Source organism: Microcaecilia unicolor, chromosome 3, assembly GCF_901765095.1.
Source record: "Microcaecilia unicolor chromosome 3, aMicUni1.1, whole genome shotgun sequence".
Taxonomy (NCBI): Eukaryota; Metazoa; Chordata; class Amphibia; order Gymnophiona; family Siphonopidae; genus Microcaecilia; species Microcaecilia unicolor.
Window position 1 is genome coordinate 382,580,836 of NC_044033.1, and position 24,244 is coordinate 382,605,079.

Below are 24,244 nucleotides of genomic sequence, written 5' to 3' on the forward strand. Positions count from 1 at the left end.
CCCTATGGAGACTGTGGATGAGCCCAGGGCCAAGATGCTCGAGGTCCTGGATTATCCATCTCCACCTAAGTCTTCTACCACAGCTCCTTTTCATGATACATTCAGGGAAGTGCTGATGAGGAACTGGGAGAAGCCTCTTTCTTGTCCAACTATTCCCAAAAAGGCTGAATCCCAGTATCGGATCCACGGGAAACCCAGTTTCGTCCAGCCTCAGTTGCCTCATGACTCTGCGGTGGTGGATTTCGCTCTCAGAAGAGCTAAGAGTTCTAGGAACTTTGCCTCGGCGCCCCCGGGGCAAGAACGTAGAACTTTGGATTCTTTTGGGAGGAAGGCGTATCAGGCTGGCATTCTCGCTTCCAAAATTCAGTCATACCAGCTCTTCACGAGCATTCATTTGCGGAACTCAGTGCGGCAGCTTGAGAGCTTGGTTGATGCACTCCCACCGGAGCAGGCCGAGCCTTTTCGCCAAGTGGTCAGGCAGCAGAAGGCGTGTCACAAGTTCCTGTCCAGGGGCATTTATGATACTTGCAATGTGACATCCAGATTTTCTGCTAGGGGTATAGTGATGCGCAGACTCTCATGGCTGCGTGCCTCTAACCTGGAGGAACGAACTCAGCAGAAAATTGTGGATATCCCTTGCCGGGGGGATCATCATTTCGGTGAGAAGATCGAAGAGTTGATTGATCATCTCTATCAGTGTGATAACGCTATGGACTCTCTCTCCTGCTGGGCACCTTCTGCATCCGCTTCCTCATCCAGGAAGTTTTTCAAAGGGAAGAGAAGTGCGCCTTATGCCTCTAGGGGCCGTAAGTACACACCTGCTTCTCGACAGCCAGTTCAGGCTCTGCCACAGCACGCTCGTTCTCGTCAACAGCGTGCGCCCAAACAGACCCCTACAGCTCCCCAGCAAAAACCAGGGATGGGTTTTTGACTGTCTCCAGTTGAGCATAGCCGCAGTAAATGTGTCCATGCCGGATGATCTGCCTGTCGGGGGGAGGTTAAAATTTTTTCACCAAAGGTGGCCTCTGATAATCTCCGACCGGTGGGTTCTTCAAATAGTCTGGTTAGGATACACCCTAAATCTGGAAACCAAACCTCCAAATTGCCCACCGGGAGCTCAGTCTTTCAGCTCCCAACACAAGCAGGTACTTGCAGAGGAGCTCTCGGCCCTTCTCAGCGCCAATGCGGTCGAGCCCGTTCTACCAGGGCAAGAAGGGCAGGGATTCTATTCCAGGTACTTCCTTGTGGAAAAGAAGACAGGGGGGATGAGTCCCATCCTAGACCTAAGGGGCCTGAACAAATATCTGGTTCGAGAAAAGTTCAGGATGCTTTCCCTGGGCACCCTTCTTCCCATGATTCAGGAAAACGATTGGCTATGCTCTCTGGACTTATAGGATGCTTACACTCACATCTCGATACTTCCAGCTCACAGGAAGTATCTGCGGTTTCGGCTGGGAACGTAGCACTTTCAGTACTGTGTGCTGCCTTTTGGCTTGGCGTCTGCGCCCAGGGTCTTTACCAAGTGCCTGGCAGTTGTTGCAGCGTCTCTACGCAGACTGGGAGTGCATGTGTTCCCTTATCTGGACGATTGGCTGGTTAAGAGCACCTCCCACGACGGGGCTTTACAGTCCATGCGGATGACTATTCAAGTGCTGGAGCTACTAGGGTTTGTCATCAATTACCCAAAGTCCCATCTCAACCCAGTTCAAAAATTGGAATTCATTGGGGCTCTGTTGTGCACGAAGACAGCTTGTGCCTATCTTCCCGAGCCAAGAGCGGACAACCTTCTGTCTCTAGTCTCCAAGGTTCAAGCGTCTCAACAGATCACAGCTCGGCAGATGTTGAGACTTCTGGGGCACATGGCTTCCACAGTTCATGCAACTCCCATGGCACGTCTTCACATGAGATCGGCTCAGTGGACCCTAGCTTCCCAGTGGTTTCAAGCTGCAGGGAATCTAGAGGATGTGATTCAGCTGTCCATCGACTTTCAGAATTCACTTCAGTGGTGGACAATTCGATCCAATCTGGTTTTGGGGCGCCCATTCCAAATTCCTCAGCCACAAAAGGTGCTGACGACGGATGCATCCCTCCTCAGGTGGGGAGCGCATGTAGATGGGCTTCACACTCAAGGAGCTTGGTCCCTTCAGGAAAAGCGTCTTCAGATCAACCTCCTGGAGTTGCGAGTGATCTGGAACGCTCTAAAGGCTTTCAGAGATCGGTTATCCTACCAAATTATTCTGATTCAAACAGACAATCAGGTTGCGATGTACTACACAAACAAGCAAGGGGGCACCGGATCTCGCCCTCTGTGTCAGGAAGCCGTACAGATGTGGCTTTGGGCTCGCCAACACGGCATGTTTCTCCAAGCCATTTATCTAGCCGGCGTAAACAACAGTCTGGCCGACAGGTTGAGCAGGATAATACAACCTCACGAGTGGTCTCTGAGCATGGCTGTCGCCAGAAAGATCTTCAGAGCATGGGCAACCCCTCGGTGGATCTTTTTGCCACTCAATTCAATCACAAGGTCCCTCAGTTCTGTTCCAGACTACAGGCCCATGGCAGGCTGGCGTCGGATGCCTTTCTCCTTCATTGGGGAACAGGCCTTCTGTACGCGTATCCTCCCATACCTCTGGTGGGGAAGACTTTGCTGAAACTCAAGCAAGACCGTGGAACCATGATTCTGATTGCGCCTTTCTGGCTGCGTCAGATCTGGTTCCCTCTTCTTCTGGAGTTGTCCTCTGAAGAACCATGGAGATTGGAGTGTTTTCCAACCCTCATTACTCAGAACGAGGGGGCATTTCTACATCCCAACCTCCAGTCTCTGGCTCTCACGGCCTGGATGTTGAGAGCTTAGAATTTGCCTCCTTGGGTCTTTCTGAGGGTGTCTCCCGAGTCTTGCTTGCTTCCAGAAAAGATTCCACTAAAAGATGTTACTTAAATGGAAGAGGTTTGCCGTCTGGTTTGACAGCAGGGCCCTAGATCCCTTTTCTTGTCCTACACAGACCTTGCTTGAGTACCTTCTGCATTTATCAGAGTCTGGTCTCAAGATCAACTCCATAAGACTTCACCTTAGTGCGATTAGTGCTTATCATCAACGTGTAGAAGGTCAGCCTATCTCTGGACAGCCTTTAGTTGTTCGCTTCATGAGAGGTTTGCTTTTGTCAAAGCCCCCTGTCAAACCTCCTCCTGTGTCATGGGATCTCAATATCGTTCTCACCCAGCTGATGAAACCCCCTTTCGAGCCACTGAATTCCTGCCATCTGAAGTACTTGACCTGGAAGGTCATTTTCTTGGTGGCTGTTACTTCAGCTCGTAGGGTCAGTGAGCTTCAGGCTCTAGTAGTTCATGCTCCTTACCTTAAATTTCATCATAACAGAGTAGTCCTCCGCACGCACCCTAAGTTCCTGTCAAAGGTGGTGTTGGAGTTCCATCTGAACCAGTCAATTGTCTTGCCAACATTTTTTCCTCGCCCTCAAACTAGTCCTGGTGAAAGCAAGCTGCACACCTTGGACTGCAAAAGAGCATTGACCTTTTACGTGGAGCGGACAAGCCCCCACAGACAGTCCGCCCAGTTGTTTATTTCTTTTAATCCCAACAAGATTGCTGTCGGGAGTTGCTGTCGGGAAATGCACCATATCTAATTGGCTAGCAGATTGCATTTCCTTCACTTACGCCCAAGCTGGGCTGACTTTAGAGGGCCATGTCATGGCTCATAATGTTAGAGCCATGGCTGCATCAGTGGCTCATCTGAGGTCAGCCACTATTGAAGAGATCTGCAAGGCTGCGACGTGGTCATCAGTCCACACATTCACATCTCACTACTGCCTTCAGCAGGATAGCCAACGCGACAGTCGATTTGGGCAGTCGGTGCTGCAGAATCTGTTTGGGGTTTAGAATCCAACTCCAAGCCTCCTAGGCCCATGTTTATTCTGTTCCAGGCTGCACTCTCAGTTAGATATTTTTTGTTTCAGGTCAATTTTTGTTATGTCATCACTGTTGCGAGGCCCAATTGACCACTGTTTGTTGTGTTGAGTGAGCCTGAGGGCTAGGGATACCCCACATGTGAGAATATCAGCCTGCTTGTCCTAGGAGAAAGCGAAGTTTCTTACCTGAAGCAGGTATTCTCCGAGGACAGCAGGCTGCATATTCTCACAAACCCTCCCACCTCCCCTTTGGAGTTGCTCTTCATTCATCGTTTGGATTCAACTGAGGAGCGTGTCCGCGCGGCGGGCGGGAAATCGTGCGCGAGCATGCACGGTGTGATCGTCTTGCACGACGGAACGCTCTAGAAGAGATTTTTGGCGATTTTGCTTCAAAATCCTCCGGGGCCGACGTGACGTCACCCACATGTGAGAATATGCAGCCTGCTGTCCTCGGAGAATACCTGCTTCAGGTAAGAAACTTCACTGTCTCGAACTATACAGCCATCAAGTTAAGGCGTTGGCATATGCCAACGATATAGTGGTTTTGACCTCCCCTTGAGAGGCTCTTCTTCATTTGCTGGCCCTACTTGAGCATTTCAGCAGTTTCTCTGTTTTTTCCCTTGATTACACCAAGTCTAAGGCATTGTTATTATCTTTGAAGGTGCGGCAGCAACAGGTGGGGCTCTTTCCCCTCATATGGGAGGACTCAGGTTTATGATACTCGAAGATCCTTTTACCAGTAGACCTGACCACACTTTACACTATCAATGTAGCACCCTTGTTGGAGGACACTAAACTGAAATTACACCATTGGCAGGCATACCATTTATCATTATATGGCCGTGTCCACCTTTTTAATAGGCTGTTGGCTCCTAGGTGGCTTTGTACTTTTCATATGCTTCCCTTATATCTGATTAACCTTTATCACTCTGATTCAGCAAGAGAACTGGGTTGGATCATGAACCTCAGTTGTACCGCACTGCATCCATCAACTCACATGCAGACTTATGTACCCCAATCGTCATCGGCTCAATATCCTCCACCTCCCTTCAATAAATTTCCTTATGTTTGTACTTTTAAATCTTCCATCAAATCGTTTTTAATTTTAGCATATATTCAATACTCATCTTTAAGAAGAAACTCTCATAACAGTCGGCTATAGGGGCACTCTTCTTTTGACACTGCACATGCTTTGCTAAATGCTTTATCAAGTCCCCTATGAGTCCCGGTGGTAGCATTATGTTGGCAGGCTAAGGGATATAGATTCAGAGGGGATTTCCTTGATAAAGTGTTTAGTGAAACACATGCCATGTCGGAAGAAGAGTGCCTCTATAGTCGACTATTATGAGAGTTTCTTCTTTAAGATGAGTGTTGAATATATGCTAAAATTAAAAGATTTGATGGAAGATTTAAAAGTAAAAATATAAGGAAATTTATTGAAGGGAGGTGGAGGATATTGAGCAGATGACGATTGGGGTGCATAAGTCTGTGCATGTGAGTTGATGAATGAGGTGCAGTACAGCTGAGGTTCATGATCCAACACAGTTCTCTGGCTGAATCAGAGTGACACTCATAAAGATTTATTGTTTATCCTAAGATAACACGTTGTGACAGAGTGATTCAGCAAAACATTTTGGTGGAATAGCCTACTTTTCAGTCCTTTATATCTGAGGCATAGAGAGGAACTGAACCATATTATACCATACCATTCATAACTTATATTCTGCTATATCTCCATAGGATTCATTGTGGATTACAGAAAAAGAAAAAATCCCAATCAGATGGAACTACAAAAAAAAATAAGACCAAATAGATCTGATCAGATACGGTTTATCGTTCCAAATTTTTATTGCTAGGTATTGAAAAGAATTACTCAAATATTTCTTGAATCTAACTCCTCTAAAATTAGGGAACAACAAAGTAATAATTCCACGAGAGGCAAATGTAGCAGATAATAAGGCATCTTACAAAACTGTTAAAGACTTACCTGTGGGTGAGCAAGAAACCTTGCTTGCACTGGCCCTGATCCAAACCCCTAAGGCACATGGAGGCATGGGGATGCTTAACATTGGCTATTTGACAGTGGCCAGTGGCATGCATCATGTTAACGATTGGTACAGGGGCACAGAACACTTTTTCTCTTACATCTCTGGAAACACATTTACTCCCTTGGGTGCACTTTAGCCACTTTCTTCATACAGCGTGCAAATTACCCCCCTAAAGCTTTCATGCACTACCCCTTGCTCAAAGCCTCTCAGGAAGTTTGGCTCTGGGTCTGTAGACGATACCATTTCCCAGCTTCTGTGACACCATATCTGTTGCTTTTTAATAATCCATCTTTTCCACAAGGGCAGGGGCTTAGTATCTTTATCAAGTGGGCTGAACAGGGTATACATTATATTGCACAAGTAGTTACAGAAGAAGGCAAGCTGAAATCTTTTGAAACTTTGCAACAAGAATTTCAGCTGCCAGCTTCTCATCTTTTTGCTTACCTACAGCTACGACATATCTCTTTGTTGGTGTGGTCTGATCTTGCAGAGGATGTTCAAGAGATTTTGTCCAATGCTTATACTTTGGGCTCCCAACAGAGAGTACCTCTTACTTTTCATCATCGTCACCTGAAGGACTCCACCCCAGACTTGGCTTACAATGCATTGGCAATACAATGGTCGAGGGTCCTCCAATTGTACACTCCCTACAGAACAGAACAGTTGAAAAACTGTGTCGGGGATTCACAAAATGCGGGACTCTATGTTACTGAGAGAGCTACTGTACAAATTTGCGCTGAGGCTCCATATTTCCCCGCATCGTGCATTTCAAGCTCATATTGCTCAAAGTGACTCCTGTCCTAAGTGATGAGGGACTCCAGCAACATTGGGCCATATGTTCTGGCACTGCACTATCATTGCCCACTTTATGAGACTGGTGCAATGAGACTGTACAGTAACCTATGATCCTTTGCTGCTTTTTGGTCTTTATATCTGCACTGATCCTATCCCTCCTGGATTTAAGTGTTTCCTCTGCACGGCCACTTTATTTGGCATAAAAACAATATTTCTAGCTTGGATGGATGACACAGGTACCACTTTACAATGTTGGCGCTCTTTATTACTTCTGCAGATGTGGGTGGAGCAACAGGGGATTCACTCCTTTGATGATTAGCCAGAAGAGGCAATTTCAAGAGACCTGGGAGCCTTTTTGACTGACCCTGCCTTCTAGAGAATGTAGCGGCTTATTGAACTTTTGATCGTGCCTCTCTGGATGTTGAAAGCTTTTGATTGGGGGAGCCAGGGGTGAGTGAGGGAGGTTTACAGGAGGTGGATTGGGGTTGAGCAGGTTTAGGTATGTTTTTCTATTGTTCAAAAAAACAGGAACCTTGTGTGTCTCTGTTTACTCTTGCTTTGTGGAACAATAAAGATGATTTAAACATAACTCTGTATCACTGTCAGCAATGGACACAAAAAGATGTTAAACAATAGGGGCAATAATGCTGACCCATGGGGAACCCCACAGTCCAATGTCCTAGGTTGTGAAACCTTTGTACTAACTTGAACTGAAAAGGTGCGTCCATTCAGAAAAGTATTAAACCACCTCAAAACGGTACCCTCCAAGCCAATACATTGTAATCATGTCAAGAGGAGCTTATGATGATATGTTGAAATGTGTAATTAAACTCTGGAATTCTTTGCCAGAGAATGTAGTAAAAGCAGTTAGCTTAGCGAGCTAGGCTGGTTGGGCATGTACAAGTTTGATTGTGAGCAAATGTGAGAATAACTTGTCTGTGTTTTCAGCTGGAGAACCTGATAAACCGCATGAAAAAAGTGGAGGAGTATGAGCGATTGCTGAAACAATTGAGGGGGCAGGATGGAGATGAGTACAACATGATCAAGATCAAACTAGAAACTGATGTACAGGTAAGTGAGTAGAGCAAATAAATGAGAGCAGATGTAATCATCAGGATTTGTCTCATAGACTCTTAAGATATTGTAGTTGCTACTTAATTTATCACAGATGCAGGGCAGGCGTAACCATTCAGCAGACTAGGTGGTTGCCTAGGGCAGAAGCTTCATGAGGGCAACAGAGAATAGTTGCAGTCTAGGCAAGATAATATGTCCTGACAAAATTGAAGAATCATTAGTGCTTACTTCTACCTGCTGGAGAGGGCAGTATATTCTATCTGGGCTTAAATCCAACTTACAGGAAGTATCTGAGATTCACAGTAGAGAAACACCACTTCCAGTGTCGCATATTACCATTTGGCCTTGCATCAGCACCAAGAATTCTCACAAAGTGCCTAGCAGTTGTCGCAGCATCTCTACACATACTGGGAGTGCACGTGTTTCCCTATCTGTACAATTGGCTGGTCAAGACCATGTCTTAGGAAGGGGCAAATGAATTTCTGTATGACCATTTGGATGCTGGAGTTACTAGGGTATGTCATCAAGTATCCAAAATCACAATTAAGCTTGTCACAAAACTTGGAGTTCATAGAAGCCCTGCTAGATGACTTAGGCATATGCATTTCTTTTCTTTTTTTTTTTTTAATTTATAATTTTTATTGGTCAAATAATACAACCAACCAACCAACATACAAAATGTCTTTCTCCAACCATTAATCCCAATAACATGAGTATGAACATTGGATAAACAACCGTCACAATAAAGTTTTTCCATTTTAACCCCCCCTTCCCCCTACCCTTCTACCCTCCAGCCCCCACCCCGATTCCCCCCCCTCCCGCTCTTCTTCCCTGGTTTTCCCAGCCCAGATTCTAGAAGTATGTTCTAAAATTTCATTCAGATGTATCCATTCCTCTGCTGCCTGATTTAACTTTCCCCTGCGGCGGTCTGTCAATTTTTCCAGTGAGGATACCGCTTTAAGTTTCAGTATCCAATTCTGGATGGATAGACCCTCTTTCTGCTTCCAATTCGCTGCAGTGATCATTTTCGCCGCTGCCAGACCCATCCTCTTAATTCTACATTGCCATTTCTTTCCTTTTCCTTTCCCCCATCCCAATAAACACCATTTAGGGTCACACGGAAACAACACTCCCAAGGCCTTGGTAAGTAAATTGGCCACCTCTCCCCAACATTTCTGCAATGGCTCACACTCCCACCATATATGGTAGAATGTGCCGATTGTCTGTTCACATCTCCAGCATTTATCAGAGGCCTCCGGATACATAGCTTTCAACCTGTCCGGGGTATAATACCACCTGCTTAGAATCTTATAAGCATTTTCTTTTATTAACACGCAAATAGAGGTCTTTTAACCTCCATGCACACTCTATTCCATTCAGTGATACTAAGTACCCCACCTAATTCCCATTCCCACGCTTTCATATATGGTAATTTCTCCAAATCCTGACCTCTCAAATACCCATACAGTCTGGAGATCCCCTTCCCTCCACAGTTTATCTCCCCCCACAAATTCTCAAATCTTTCCCTTTCCAATGAATTTTCCTTTACCCAATTCTCTTTGGTTAAGTAATGCTTAACCTGAAGGTAAGCAAAGTGATCCGTCCCAGGAAGCTCATATTCAGACTGGAGCTCTTCAAATTTCTTAATAGCCCCGTCTCCTATCATTTCTCGAAATTGAATCAACCCTTTCTGAGCCCATGTCTTAAATACTGTGCTCTCTCCTCCCACTGGAAACCCAGGCTCCTGGGTAATCCAGGCAAATGTTGAGCTCTTCTGGGATAGGGTTACCATTTTTTGTCCTTAAAAAATCGGACACTTGCCTCGCCCCATTCACGCCATCTCCCCGCCCCTTTCATGCCCTCTCCCCACCCCTTTCCACACCTCGCCCCGCCCCTTGTCGCACCTCACCCCGCCCCCCCTGCCGCATTTTCCCTTCCCCCTGGTCACCCCCTCACCTCATCTCCCCTCCCCCTGGCCCTGTCACCACCTCTCCCCTTACTCACGATCTTCCCTGGTGGTCTAGTGACTTCGGGGCAGGAAAGAGCCCCCCCTTTCCTGCCTGATGCGCTGCTCTGCATCCTGTATGCTGCCTGTGACGGTCTCGGCGAGATTCAAAATGGCCACCGAGAATTGAAGCGGCCTCGCAAGACTTCAATTCTCAGCGGCCATTTTGAATCTCGCCAAGACCGTCACAGGCAGCATACAGGATGCAGAGCAGCACGCCGGGCAGGAAAGAGGGGGCTCTTTCCTGCCCCGAAGTCACTAGACCACCAGGGAAGATCGTGAGTAAGGGGAGGGGAGGTCCGCTGCCCGCACGCACGTCAGCCCACCCATTTGTCCAGAAATCCGGACAAATGGGCAGGCTGGCCAAAGCCCGTCCAGATGCCCGGACATGTCCTCAAAAGAGGACATGTCCGGGTAAATCCGGACGTATGGTAACCCTATTCTGGGAGCCCCTAACTCTCCCTTTCAGGACTCCCAGAGCTCCAGTAAATGGGAGACAAAGGGATTTAATGTCATTTTCTTATAATTATTCTCTGGAATTGAGGCCCATAGTAGCCCGTCGAGCTTTCCCTCCTGTACAAAAATCTGCTCTAGTCTTGTAACTGGGGATAAATCCACCCTGCTCCATTCCCCAATCTATTTTTATTGTGCTGCCCAGTAATACCAAAGCACGTTGGGCAGGGCTCTACCTCCTTGTTCCACCTCTTTCCACATGATTTTTCGGGATATTCTCACCGGGCGTCCCTCCCATATGAATCTCCCTAATTCCGATTGTATTATTAGTATCTCCCTTTTGGGGACTTGGATTGGTAGAGTCTGGAATAAAAACACAACCTGGGCAAAACATTCATTTTGATAGCAGCAATCCTCCCCCACCATGACAGCCACCCTGCCCTCCATCTGTTTAAATCTTCTCTGATAGTTTTAAGCAGAGCCCCATAGTTCAGTTGATAAAGGGTTTCTAAATCTAATGGTATCCAAATTCCCAAATAATGACATTTTAAAGATGCCATCTTAAAGGAAAATCTTTCCTCCATCTGCCGAGTCTCCAGTCCCGAGGCTGTCACCCCCATAAGTTCGGATTTACTTATATTTATTTTAAACCCTGATAATTCCCCAGAACCCTTAGGTTCTGTAACTATGGCCAGTAATGTCGTTAGGGGAGAGGCAACATAAAATAAGATATCATCAGCAAATAAGGCAACCTTGTGCTCTCGTCCTCCTATCTTAACCCCTTTAATATCATTTAAAGATCTAATTCTCTGTGCCAGCGGTTCTATAGAGATGGCAAACAATAATGGTGATAGTGGGCACCCCTGCCGTGTCCCCCTTTGGATGTTTATTTGTTCCGACCAGCCCCCATTCACTTTAATCCTTGCCACTGCGATCTTTATAGCCCTTGGACCCATCCTACAAACGCTCTACCAAACCCCATTTCTGCCATGACCTCCCACAAATAATCCCACTCCACCCAGTCAAATGCCTTTTCGGCGTCTACCGTGAGCATCGTCAGAGAGTCACCCCTCCTTTGAGCACCCCAAAGGATATTCAGTGTACGCCGGATATTATCCGCCACTTGCCTATGTTCTATAAATCCCGATTGATCTTCATGTATTAAGTAAGGCAAAATTTTCTTAAGCCTATTGGCCATGACCTTTGCTAGTATTTTTACATCCGTATTTATAAGGATATCGGTCGGTATGACCCACATACCGTCGGATCTCTCCCGGGTTTTAACAACACCAATATCCCTGCCTCGTACATGCTAGTGGGCAAGGTTCCTTCTCTAGCACAGGCATTTCCAATCCATACCAGCAATGGTCCTAGCTCTTGGCTGAAAATTTTGTAATATTTGGCCGTGAATCCATCGAGTCCTGACGCTTTTCCCCCTTTTAATCCCTTAATAACATGTAATATTTCGTCTAAAGTAATAGCTGCTTGCATCTCCACCCTTTGTTGTTCCGTTACCCGCCGCAGGCCTAACCCCTGTATATAATTCCGAATATCCACAGTAGATGCCTGGGTCTCCTTAGTGTACAAATCCCTATAGAAACGCATAAATTGCTCTTTTATTTCCTCATCTTGATAAAACATTTTATCTCCCGCCCCCTTAATCTTCATAATCGTATTTTTAGCACGTCTGTGTCTTAGGCCCTTGGCCAGCATACTACCTGCTTTATTACTAAATTCGAAAAACTTTTGTTTTAATAAGCTCCTTTTGTATTCCATCTTTACCATTTGTATCTTCTGCAACTCAGTTTTCCACTTCAGCAATTCTGCTAGGCTACTGGGGTCTCCCCTTTTGTGGTGTTCCCCTTCATGGCGAGCCAAATTCTGTCGCACTTCTATCTCCCGAGCTAACCCTTCCTTTTTCCGCCGTGCCCCCCTACTATAAGATGCCCCCTTACCACTGCTTTCAGTGCATCCCAAAGGGTCCCCTCTGAGACTTCACCCGTATCATTCTTATCAAAATATTCCTTAATAATACCCCTCAATTCTGTACATTCCTGCTCGCCATCTAAAAGTGATTCATTAAGCCGCCAATTCGTTCCTACTCCCCTTTTCCCCATGCCACTCAATGTTATCCATATAGGAGCATGGTCTGAAGTATGTATACTATCTATCTCTGAACAGTTTATTTCCCCCCAGACCGACCGACTACACCAGAGTGCATCAATCCTAGTGTAAATTTGTTGTGCATGTGAATAATGTGTGAAAGTCTTCTGCCCAGGATGCTGTAGTCTCCACACATCCACCATATCCAGCTCCTTCATTAACTTAAGAAATTGCCCCTTCATCTGTGTGTCCTCATTCCCTCGCCCCTTTGAATGATCCATCTTCTCTACTGGAAAATTGAAATCCCCTCCCATAATCACCCTCCTTCCCACAAATGCCCCCAGTTCCTCCGTTAAAGATTCAAAATATCCCCCCTGGCCAGTATTTGGGGCGTACACATTCACAAATGTAATAGGTGTATTATGAAGTCTCCCTTTCAGAGCTATACATCTCCCCGCTTTATCTTTATGTACTGCTTCCTTAACAAACTGCAGGCCTTCTCTAACATAGATAATTAGGCCCCCCGTTTTGCCACCTCTCGGGTCAGCCACTGGAAAACCCTCCCCTAGGCCCTTGTTCAATATTAAGGATACATCTTTTTGTCGAATATGTGTTTCCAGTAGCATTACTACATCCCATTTCATCTTTCTCAATTCACGAAAAATAATACTTCGTTTACCCGGACTGTTTAGTCCATTAACATTCCAAGATCCCACCCGTATCCCTCCCCCCCATCCCTCTTCCAGCCAGTTTGAGCACTGAGGAAGCTAGCCTTCACCAGAATCCCTTCTTATTACTTATATATCCCTGTCAAAACTGTTCTCCCTCCCATTTCCTATATTTCCTTCACTTATAAAGCTCTCATTACTGTGATAACCACACAACTCCCACCACCCTTCAAAATGACTCTTAAACCCCTCCACATTGTTACCTCCTCACAAAACTTAAGAGTGCAGTCCCAACGTTTAATCAAGTCCCAGTATCCAATGTTGTAGACCTCCTTTTTTCTTTGTCCACCTTTTCCCAGCTTGAAGTATTCCGTCTGGAATCTCCTTGGCGATTTTTTGGAGAATTTCCCACTTAAGCTGGCAAATTTGTGCATCCCATCTCCGCTAGAATTTTCCAGGTTCCTTCTGATCTTAGTAGCCTCCGTGTGACTTGTCACCTGCTGTAACTTGAAGCCCAAATGGATACAGCCATTTATATCTCAAACCCTCCCTCTGTAAATAGGAAGTAACCTCCTTAAAATCTCATCTCTTTTGGAGAGTCATCTTAGCAAGGTCCTGAAAGACCTGTGGCTTACAGCCTTTCCAATGCACCTCCCCCAGAGCTCTGGCTTTCTTCCATATTCGTTCTTTTACTGCATATTCGTGATAGCAAACAATAATATCCCTGGGAAAATTCCCTCTCTGTGGGCCCAAGCTCCTGTGGGCTCTTTCAATTTTTATAGTCTCAGGCTCTTGGTCTTCTATTGCCTCAGTTCCAGAGTGCAGGATGTACATACTTAAGTCTTTTACCACTATCATTACATCCTTAAACTGTTCTTCCTCTGGCACTCCTTTAATCCTCAGGTTGCACCTCCTTGTTCTGTTTTCTAAATCTTCAATTGCTCTCTCCAGCTCCTCCCGTCTTTGCTGCTCCGATGCCAGCCCTGTCTGCAAGCTGCCAACCTCCTCCGCCATCACCTCTATCTTCTCTTCCGTTTCAGCCACACATCCTCTTATCTCCTTCATTTCTGCATGCAGTTCCGCCACCGCTGTTTGAATGCTTTTCCGAGTTGTTATAAGCTCTGATTTCATTTCTTTAAACCATCGGGAAATTTCTCTCATGTTCACCGCCATGTCTCCGGTTTCAGCATTATTGGGGTCTAGGTCCGACTCGGATTCCTTGGGCGCCATTTTTGCGCCTCGCGTTAGGACTCTCTGGGACCCGCTCTGCCCCGTTCCGGATTTCTCCGATGTATATTTGTACTGTGAAAGTTTTTTCCTCGCTGCCATCACAACCCGGAACTCTCTCCACCTCCGCACTTTGAAATCTGCTCTCTTCCTCGGGGATTATATCACTTTTTTCCACGGACTCCAGCGGAGCTCCGTTTCTAAGCTGCCATCTTCTAGCTCCGACGTCACTTCCTCCCCCGGCATATGCATTTCTTCTGCAACAGCAGATCTCAACTCTCTTATCAGTAGACTTAGAAGTGCACCAGAGTCAGCAGGTATTAGTTCATAAAATGTTTAGGATGCTAGGCCGGAAATGAACTGATTATCTAACTTATTCTATAATTTACTCTATCATTTATGAACTTTAATGCAATACCACTTTGTATTTCTCATTCCGGAAATGGCGATCACCATTACGGCATAATGTAAGCTACATTGAGCCTGCAAAAAGGTGGGAAAATGTGTGATACAAATGCAACAAACAAACAAACAAACAAACAAATAAATAAATATAACTTCCATGGCATGCCTTAATTTGAGGCAAGATCAATGGACCTTACCAACCCAGTAGACATAAGCCAAGGCTAATTTCAGGACATCATCTCAGCCACCACTCCACTCAGAAACTCTGTTCTGGTGGATGGTTCAATACATGTACAAAACATTGTGATCTTACTAGGGACAGAGAAAATGCCTCCGGCTAATATTCAAAGCGATTTAAGCAGGCAGGAGCCTCTCCTACAAGGTTAAATTTCATACTGTCTAAGTGGTGATATTCAGCAGCATTTAACCGAACAGTTCTGCTGAATATCACCACAGACAGTCTAACAAAAAAAGTGGGCAGGTCAGGGGTGGCACTGGGGGCAGTGTTGGGGAGAAGCAGGGGGTTATGCGGGTGCCAGTAGTATTCAGTGCCAGCACCTGCATAGCTAAGCGAGTGAATTTAGGACAGCTCAAAAGCTGTCCTAAATTCACCTACTTAGATGCAAACCCATAGACGGTCCACTCAGCTTTTTGTTTCTTTTCACCCATACAGGATGAGGGTAGCCATGGCAAATGCACAGTTTCCAAATGACTAGCAGGCTGCATTTCTTTCTCTTATGCCCAGGCTGGGCTGCCTCTTGAAGCTCATGTCACAGCTTAATATCAGAGCTATTGGCTGCATTGGTTGCCTACTTGAGATCAGCCTCTGGTGAAGAAATCTGCAGGACTGCAATATAGTCTTTAGTCCACACATTCACATCTCATTACTGTTTGGCACAGAACTCCTGATGCAACAGTCAATTTGACCAGAGAATCCTTGCGATCTCACTCCACTTTACTAGGCCCATTATTTTCTGTTTCAGACTGCCTTTGCAAAAAAGAAAAAAAATATTGCAAGTTCTTGTTTGCTGGTTTTCACTGTTTATTAACCCTTGCTTGTTGCAAGGTCTTCTGCATATTCCCTTTTTTGTTGTTGAAGGCAGTCTGTTGATAGGGAGTCCCAGATGTAAGGCTATGATATCCTGTTTGTTTATGGAGAAAGTGAAGTTACTTAACCTTATAACAAGTATTCACCAAGGACAGCAGGATACATAACCTTACATACCTTCCCTCTTCCCCTTAAAGTTGTATTTTATCAGGCATATAAACAACTAGGTCCTATTCAACAGTGGCAAGCAGGAAGGCTTGAATGCACTGTGCAATGCTCTTAAAAGTTTGTTGTAAATAAGTTGGAGACTGCGCCCTCATGGGCTCCATTGGATGAAGAAAACAAGAACACAAAGAAGAACAACCCCTTGCATGGAACACACAAGAAGAAAACATCACCCAGATATAAGGCTGTGGGGCTCATTTTTGAAAGAGAAAAACGTCTAAAAAGTGGCATAAAGCAGCACTTGGATGTTTTTCTCACAAAAGCATAGAAATTGGTATTTTCGAAACCTACTTTTCACAGGTTTTTCTATGCTGTTCATCAGCAGTGTGTCCAGATCTCAAGAAGGTGAGTTAAGGACGGGATTTGGGTGATCCTAAGACTTGGGACGTTTTTCAGACATAATGAAATAAAACAAAGCCATCCAGGACTAAAACAAAGATGTTTTGAGGTAGACCGGTTTTTATAACGAATAATGCACAAAAAGGTGCCTTAAATGACCACTGGAGGGAATCGGGGATAACCTCCCCTTACTCCCCCAGAAATCACTGACCACCTCCCACCTCCCAAAGAAAGTGATTAAAAACATTACTTACCAGCATTTCTCCTCACTGATGGGTGACGTCCACGGCACCCCCTATAATCGGAATCTTCACTAGCAAAGACGTTTGCTAGCCCTCGCGCGCCGATGCGCACCGCACATGCGCGGTCGTCTTCCCGCCCGAACCGGCTCGTGTTCGTCAGTCTTCTTTTGTCCGCGCTCGGGACGGTCGTGTTTTGCCGCCGTTTCGTGCCCCTCAGAGGACCCTCGCGCGTCTTTCGTGTTTTTCAAAAAAAAAAGAGAGAGAACCTTTTTCCCGTATTTCTAGCTTTTTCCCAGCGTAAGTTTTCTTTCGCTTTCGGGAGCGGCCTTGTTGGCCGCCTGCACGGGTTTTTTTCCCCCTTTTTGTCTCGGTGCCTCTTGTCATCATTGCGAATTTTGATTTCGCCGGCGCGATTTTTCCGCCCATGACATCGAAGCCTTCCAGCGGCTTCAAGAAGTGCACCCAGTGCGCCCGGATAATCTCGCTCACTGATAGGCACGCCTCGTGTCTTCAGTGTCTGGGGGCTGGGCACCGCCCGCAGGCCTGTAGTCTTTGTGCTCTTTTGCAAAAGAGGACTCGGGTAGCGAGATTAGCCCAGTGGAACGTTCTGTTCTCCGGCGCTTCGACGGCATCGGCATCTAGAGATTCGTCAGGTGCATCGGTGTCGGCAGCACCGAAGTCTTCGGAGATCGCATCGACGTCGACTGCATCGAGGCATCTTCCTCCTGCATCGTCGGTACCGAGGCTTCGGAAGAGTGCGTCGGCGTCGGTGGTACCGGGACCCCCTCTGGTGCTGATGTCGTCGGACGGTGGTGCTTCGTCTGGAGTGCAGGTGAGGGCTGTCCATTCCCCTGCTGGTGGCGGTAAGTCTTCGGGTAGGTCTCCTCCTGCCCTGAGGGCTCCTGCGGTACAGCCCCCCCGGGATCGACCATCTTCGGCTCCGGCCCCGAGGAAGCGACGTCTGGATTCAACGTCCTCCTTATCGGTACCGGGGAGCTCCGGTGACATGCTTCGCTCGAAGAAGACGAAGAAGCATCGTCACCGGTCACCTTCCCGACTTGGTACCGGAGCTCTGGGTCGCCGAGGGAGTCGGCACCCAGCAGGCATCGGCACCGGGAGGACCGCTCACCCTCCATTCAGGAGGTGTCGGTGCACTCTACCTCGGACAGCCCAGTACCGCCTCCATGCCCGGAACAGATTCTGACCTCGACGCCTGCACCGGCTTCTCAGTCTTTCTCCACAGCCGCTCTGCACGAGAGTCTCCAGGCCGTTCTTCCTTGCATTCTGGAAGACCTGTTGCGCCCTTCTCCTCCGGTACCGGGGGTGCTTGCGCCACCGGTGCCGTCGAGTGAGACGACAGCTGGCCCTTTGCCCGGGGTGAGGTCCCCGGTACCGGTGCGGCTTGCGGTACCGGTTTCGGCTGCCTCCCAGGTGGACTCCCCGACGACGTCGGGGGAGGGAGCTTCGCCACTGCCGGCCAGGGAGTCCACCTCTCGACGCTCCCACCGTGGCCGTGGTTCCACGGAGTCGAGACGGACACGGCTTCAGACACAGGTCCGTGAACTTGTGTCTGATACCGATGGTGAGGCCTCGTGGGAGGAGGAGGAGGACATCAGGTATTTCTCTGACGAGGAGTCTGATGGCCTTCCTTCTGATCCCACTCCCTCCCGTGAAAGACAGCTTTCTCGTCCCGAGAGTCTGTCTTTCTCGGCCTTTGTCCGGGAGATATCTACGGCTATCCCCTTCCCGGTGGTTGTGGAGGATGAGCCAAGGGCTGAAATGTTTGAGCTCTTGGACTATCCTTCTCCACCTAAGGAAGCATCCACAGTACCCATGCATCATGTCCTGAAAAAGACATTGCTGGCAAACTGGACCAAGCCACTAACTAATCCCCACATTCCCAAAAAGATAGAATCTCAATATCGGATCCATGGGGACCAAGAGCTGATGCGCACTCAGTTGCCTCACGACTCTGGTGTGGTGGATCTGGCCCTGAAGAAGGCTTTGAGTTCTAGAGAGCATGCTTCGGCGCCCCCGGGCAAAGACCCCAGAACCTTAGACTCCTTTGGGAGGAAGGCCTACAGGGCTGTGCCAACCCAGTAAGCGGGGTAAGCACCGCAGGGGGGCGCCTGCCTTCAAGGGCGCCGTGCCGGCCGCAGCACTGACGGTCGAGTTCTATTTCAAAATTTAAAAAATAAACTGCACCGTACCGCGTTGGCGCGTCGGCGCCTATGCGCATGCGCTGCTGCCTCGCCACGCGCAGCGCTCTGCTCTCCTCCCTCCCTCCCTCCCCATCAGCGCCTAGACATGTCCGCCTGCGAGCTCTACACCCGGGTAAGTGAAGCGGGAAATCTATCTCTTCAGCTGCTCAGTGAGCGGAGGGGGTTGGGGCGCAATTTATCTCTTCAGCTTTGCTTAGCGGGTGGGAAGGCACAGCCTTAGCTTCCTTGCTGCTGTTTCCTGAACTAGTACCGGGACAGGTGTTGCTTGCGGTGTGATAAGTTCTCACTCTGACCGAGTCGAGGAAGACCGGGAGCGGATGGGGGGCCATGGGGTGGAGCTGCTGCTTGTCGCAGCCAATGTGGGCTCCGTGTGTGACAAGGTGGGTATCGGGGGATGGAAGGGTCCGCCCTGAGGAAGGCCTGTAGTGTCCACACAACTCCGGCTCCTGCAGTTGTGAGTCGGGGGGGGGGGGGAACAAAGCACAAACCAACTTGTCAGACTCTCTTCTGACAGTAGGTCTCCCTGGACGTAGTGAACAAGTTTGTACTCTCTGCTGACAGTACTCTTTCCTGGACACACTTGAACAAGTTTGTGCTATAGTGGTGATGCACAAGCAACCACCGCACTCATACAGTTGACATTTTTGACAGATAGGACTAGCTGTTCATTTATGTGTTATTAATTTTACTATTATTTTGTGCAACTAGATTTTGTTTGAGTTTATTATATTTGTTGTGACTCATGGCTTTAGTACTGGGCACCTGCCTTCAAGGGCGCCGCGCCGGCCATGGCGGTGGCGATAGCATTCTATTTCAAAATTAAAAAAATAAACCGTACCGTACCGTACCGCGTTGAGAGAAAGATGCCACACGGGGAGGGGGGGGCGCCAACTGATACTCTGGAGGGGGGCGCCAGAGACCCTAGGCACGGCCCTGAAGGCCTACCATTCTTCCATGCTCGTGGCCAAGATTCAATCTTACCAGCTCTACACGAGCATCTATATGCGGAACAATGTGCGGAAGCTGGCGGACTTGGTGGACCAGCTCCCTTCTGAGCAAGCCAAGCCGTTTCAGGAGGTGGTCAGGCAGCTGAAGGCATGTAGAAAATTCCTGACCAGAGGGGTATTTGATACCTTTGATGTTGCGTCCAGGGCTGCTGCTCAAGGTGTGGTGATGCGCAGACTCTCATGGCTGCGTGCCTCCGACCTGGAGAATAGGATCCAGCAGCGGATTGCGGACTCCCCTTGCCGTGCGGATAACATTTTTGGAGAAAAAGTCGAACAGGTGGTAGGACAGCTCCTTCAGCGGGATAACGCTTTCGACAAATTCTCCCGCCGGCAGCCTTCAGCATCTACCTCATCAGGTAGGCGTTTTTATGGGGGAAGGAGGACTGTTCCCTACTCTTCTGGTAAGCGTAGGTACAATCCTCCCTCTCGACAGCCTGCGGCCCAGGCTAAGCCCCAGCGCGCTCACTCTCGTCAGCAGCATGCGCCTCAGCAAGGCCCCTCAGCTCCCCAGCAAAAGCAGGGGACGAGGTTTTGACTGGCTCCAGCAGAGCATAGCCGATATCAAAGTGTCCGTGCCGGACGATCTACCGGTCGGGGGGAGGTTGAAAGTTTTTCGCCAAAGGTGGCCTCTTATAACCTCCGACCAGTGGGTTCTCCAAATAGTCCGGCAAGGATACGCCCTCAATTTGGCCGCCTTGCCTCCAAATTGCCCACATGGAGCTCAGTCTTTCAGCACAAGCAGGTACTTGCAGAGGAACTCTCCGCCCTTCTCAGCGCCAATGCAGTCGATCCCGTGCCACCCGGACAAGAAGGGCTGGGATTCTATTCCAGGTACTTCCTTGTGGAAAAGAAAACAGGGGGGATGCGTCCCATCCTAGACCTAAGGGCCCTGAACAAATATCTGGTCAAGGAAAAGTTCAGCATGCTTTCCCTGGGCACCCTTCTTCCCATGATTCAGGAAAAAGATTGGCTATGCTCTCTGGACTTAAAGGATGCTTACACGCATATCCCGATACTGCCAGCTCACAGACAGTATCTCCGATTCCGTCTGGGAACGCGTCACTTCCAGTACTGTGTGTTACCCTTTGGGCTCGCCTCCGCGCCCAGGGAGTTCACAAAGTGTCTGGCTGTGGTAGTAGCAGCGCTCCACAGGCTTTGGGTGCACGTGTTCCCTTATCTCGACGATTGGCTGGTGAAGAACACATCCAAGGCAGGAGCTCTACAGTCCATGCAGATGACTATTCGACTCCTGGAGCTACTGGGGTTTGTGATAAATTATCCAAAGTCCCATCTTCTCCCAGTACAGAGACTCGAATTCATAGGAGCTCTGCTGGATTCTCGGATGGCTCATGCCTACCTCCCGGAGACGAGGGCCAACAATCTGTTGTCCCTTGTCTCCCGGTTGCGAGCGTCCCAGCAAATCACAGCTCGGCAGATGTTGAGATTGCTTGGCCACATGGCCTCCACAGTTCATGTGACTCCCATGGCTCGTCTTCACATGCGATCTGCTCAATGGACCCTAGCTTCCCAGTGGTTTCAGGCTGCTGGGGATCTACAGGACGTGATCCATCTGTCCACGAGTTTTCTCGAATCCCTGCACTGGTGGTCAATTTGGTCCAATTTGACTCTGGGATGCCCTTTCCAAATTCCTCAGCCACAAAAAGTGCTGACTATGGATGCGTCTCTCCTGGGGTGGGGAGCTCATGTCAATGGGCTTCACACCCAGGGAAGCTGGTCCCTCCAGGAACAAGGTCTACAGATCAATCTCCTGGAGTTACAAGCGGTCTGGAACGCTCTGAAGGCTTTCAGAGATCGGCTGTCCCACCAAATAATCCAAATTCAGACAGACAACCAGGTTGCCATGTATTACATCAACAAGCAGGGGGGGCACCGTATCTCGCCCCCTGTGTCAGGAGGCCGTCAGCATGTGGCTGTGGGCTCGCCGTTACGGCATGTTTCTCCAAGCCACATATCTGGCAGGCGTAAACAACAGTCTGGCCGACAGGTTGAGCAGGATTATGCAACCTCACGAGTGGTCGCTCAACTCCAGAGTAGTGCGCCGGATCTTCCAAGTGTGGGGCACCCCCTTGGTAGATCTCTTCGTATCTCGAGCCAACCACAAGGTCCCTCAGTTCTGTTCCAGACTTCAGGCCCACGGCCGACTGGCATCGGATGCCTTCCTCCTGGATTGGGGGGAAGGCCTGCTGTATGCTTATCCTCCCATACCTCTGGTGGGGAAGACTTTGTTGAAACTCAAGCAAGACCGAGGCACCTTGATTCTGATTGCTCCTTTTTGGCCGCATCAGATCTGGTTCCCTCTTCTTCTGGAGTTGTCCTCCGAAGAACCGTGGAGATTGGAGTGTTTTCCGACCCTCATCACCCAGAACGAAGGGGCGCTTCTGCATCCCAACCTCCAGTCTCTGGCTCTCACGGCCTGGATGTTGAGAGCGTAGACTTTGCCTCTTTGGGTCTGTCGGAGGGTGTCTCTCGTGTCTTGCTTGCTTCCAGGAAAGATTCCACTAAGAGGAGTTACTTCTTTTTATGAAGGAGGTTTGCCATCTGGTGTGACAGCAAGACCTTAGATCCTCGCTCTTGTCCTACACAGACCCTGCTTGACTACCTTCTGCACTTGTCTGAGTCTGGTCTCAAGACCAACTCTGTAAGGTTCACCTTAGCGCAATCAGTGCATACCATTACCATGTGGAAGGTAAGCCGATCTCGGGACAGCCTTTAGTTGTTCGCTTTATGAGAGGTTTGCTTCTGTCAAAGCCCCCCATCAAACCTCCTACAGTGTCATGGGATCTCAATGTCGTTCTCACCCAGCTGATGAAACCTCCTTTTGAGCCACTGAATTCATGCCATCTGAAGTACTTGACCTGGAAGGTCATTTTCTTGGTGGCAGTCACTTCAGCTCGTAGAGTCAGTGAGCTTCAAGCCCTAGTAGCTCATGCTCCTTATACCAAATTTCATCATAATAGAGTAGTCCTCCGCACTCACCCTAAGTTCTTGCCAAAGGTGGTGTCGGAGTTCCATCTGAACCAGTCAATTGTCTTGCCAACATTCTTTCCCTGTCCTCATTCCTGCCCTGCTGAACGTCAGCTGCACACATTGGACTGCAAAAGAGCATTGGCCTTCTATCTGGAGCGGACACAGCCCAACAGACAGTCCGCCCAAATGTTTGTTTCTTTTGATCCCAACAGGAGGGGAGTGGCTGTGGGGAAACGCACCATATCCAATTGGCTAGCAGATTGCATTTCCTTCACTTACGCCCAGGCTGGGCTGGCTCTTGAGGGTCATGTCACGGCTCACAATGTTAGAGCCGTGGCAGCGTCAGTGGCCCACTTGAAGTCAGCCACTATTGAAGAGATCTGCAAAGCTGCGACGTGTTCATCTGTCCACACATTCACATCTCATTACTGCCTGCAGCAGGATACTCGATGCGACAGTTGGTTCGGGCAGTCGGTGCTTCAGAATCTGTTTGGGGTTTGAATCCAACTCCACCCCCCCTAGGCCCACTTTTTATTCTGTTTCAGGCTACACTCTCAGTTAGTTGAATAAGATGTTAGGTCAATCTCAGTTATGTCCTCGCCGTTGGGAGGCCCAATTGACCATGTTTGTTGTTTTGAGTGAGCCTGGGGGCTAGGGATACCCCATCAGTGAGAACAAGCAGCCTGCTTGTCCTCGGAGAAAGCGAATACTACATACCTGTAGAAGGTATTCTCCAAGGACAGCAGGCTGATTGTTCTCACAAACCCGCCCGCCTCCCCTTTGGCGTTGTGTCTTCCCTTGTCTTTGTCTTGCTACGTACGGGACTGATGAACACGAGCCGGTTCGGGCGGGAAGACGACCGCGCATGCGTGGTGCGCATCGGCACGCGAGGGCTAGCAAACGTCTTTGCTAGTGAAGATTCCGATTGGAGGGGGTGCCATGGACGTCACCCAGCAGTGAGAACAATCAGCATGCTGTCCTTGGAGAATACCTTCTACAGGTATGTAGCATTTGCTTTATGCCAGCCTCAGATGTTATACTGAGATCTATTAGGGCATCATTCAGGTCCCTAGAATAGTCTACTGGTGGGTGCAGTTCACTGCAAACAGATAGACTCAGGCCCATACTTCCCCCTACCTATTACACTTGTGGTGGAAACTGTGAGCCCTCCAAAACTCACCAGAAACCCACTTTACCCACCTATAGGTGCCCCTTTCACCCATCAGGGCTATTGTAGTGGTGTACAGTTGGTGGTAGTGGGTTTTGGCTCAGCAGACAAGGGAGCAATAGTGAGATGTGTACCTGGGAGCATTTATTTGAAGTCCACTGCTGTGCCTCCTAGGATGCTTCATTGCTCTTCTGGGATGTCTACTAAAAATTTTGGCCCCCTCGTTTCTCATTTGGATGTTTTTGGTTTTTTTTAATGGTGCAAAAAGAAAAACCGTACAAAGCACAAAACCTTGTTAAAAATA

General features: G+C 48.4%; 1 protein-coding gene across 2 annotated transcripts in view; it reads left to right on the top strand.

Moving 5' to 3' along the window:
* Nucleotides 1-24,244, top strand: part of DRC1 (dynein regulatory complex subunit 1) — a 232,807-nt gene that overhangs the window by 104,293 nt on the left and 104,270 nt on the right. For both annotated transcript variants that reach the window (XM_030198650.1, XM_030198651.1), the window contains exon 7: nucleotides 7,715-7,837. In XM_030198650.1, coding sequence (XP_030054510.1) covers nucleotides 7,715-7,837 — 123 coding nt within the window. The remainder of the gene's footprint in view (nucleotides 1-7,714; nucleotides 7,838-24,244) is intronic.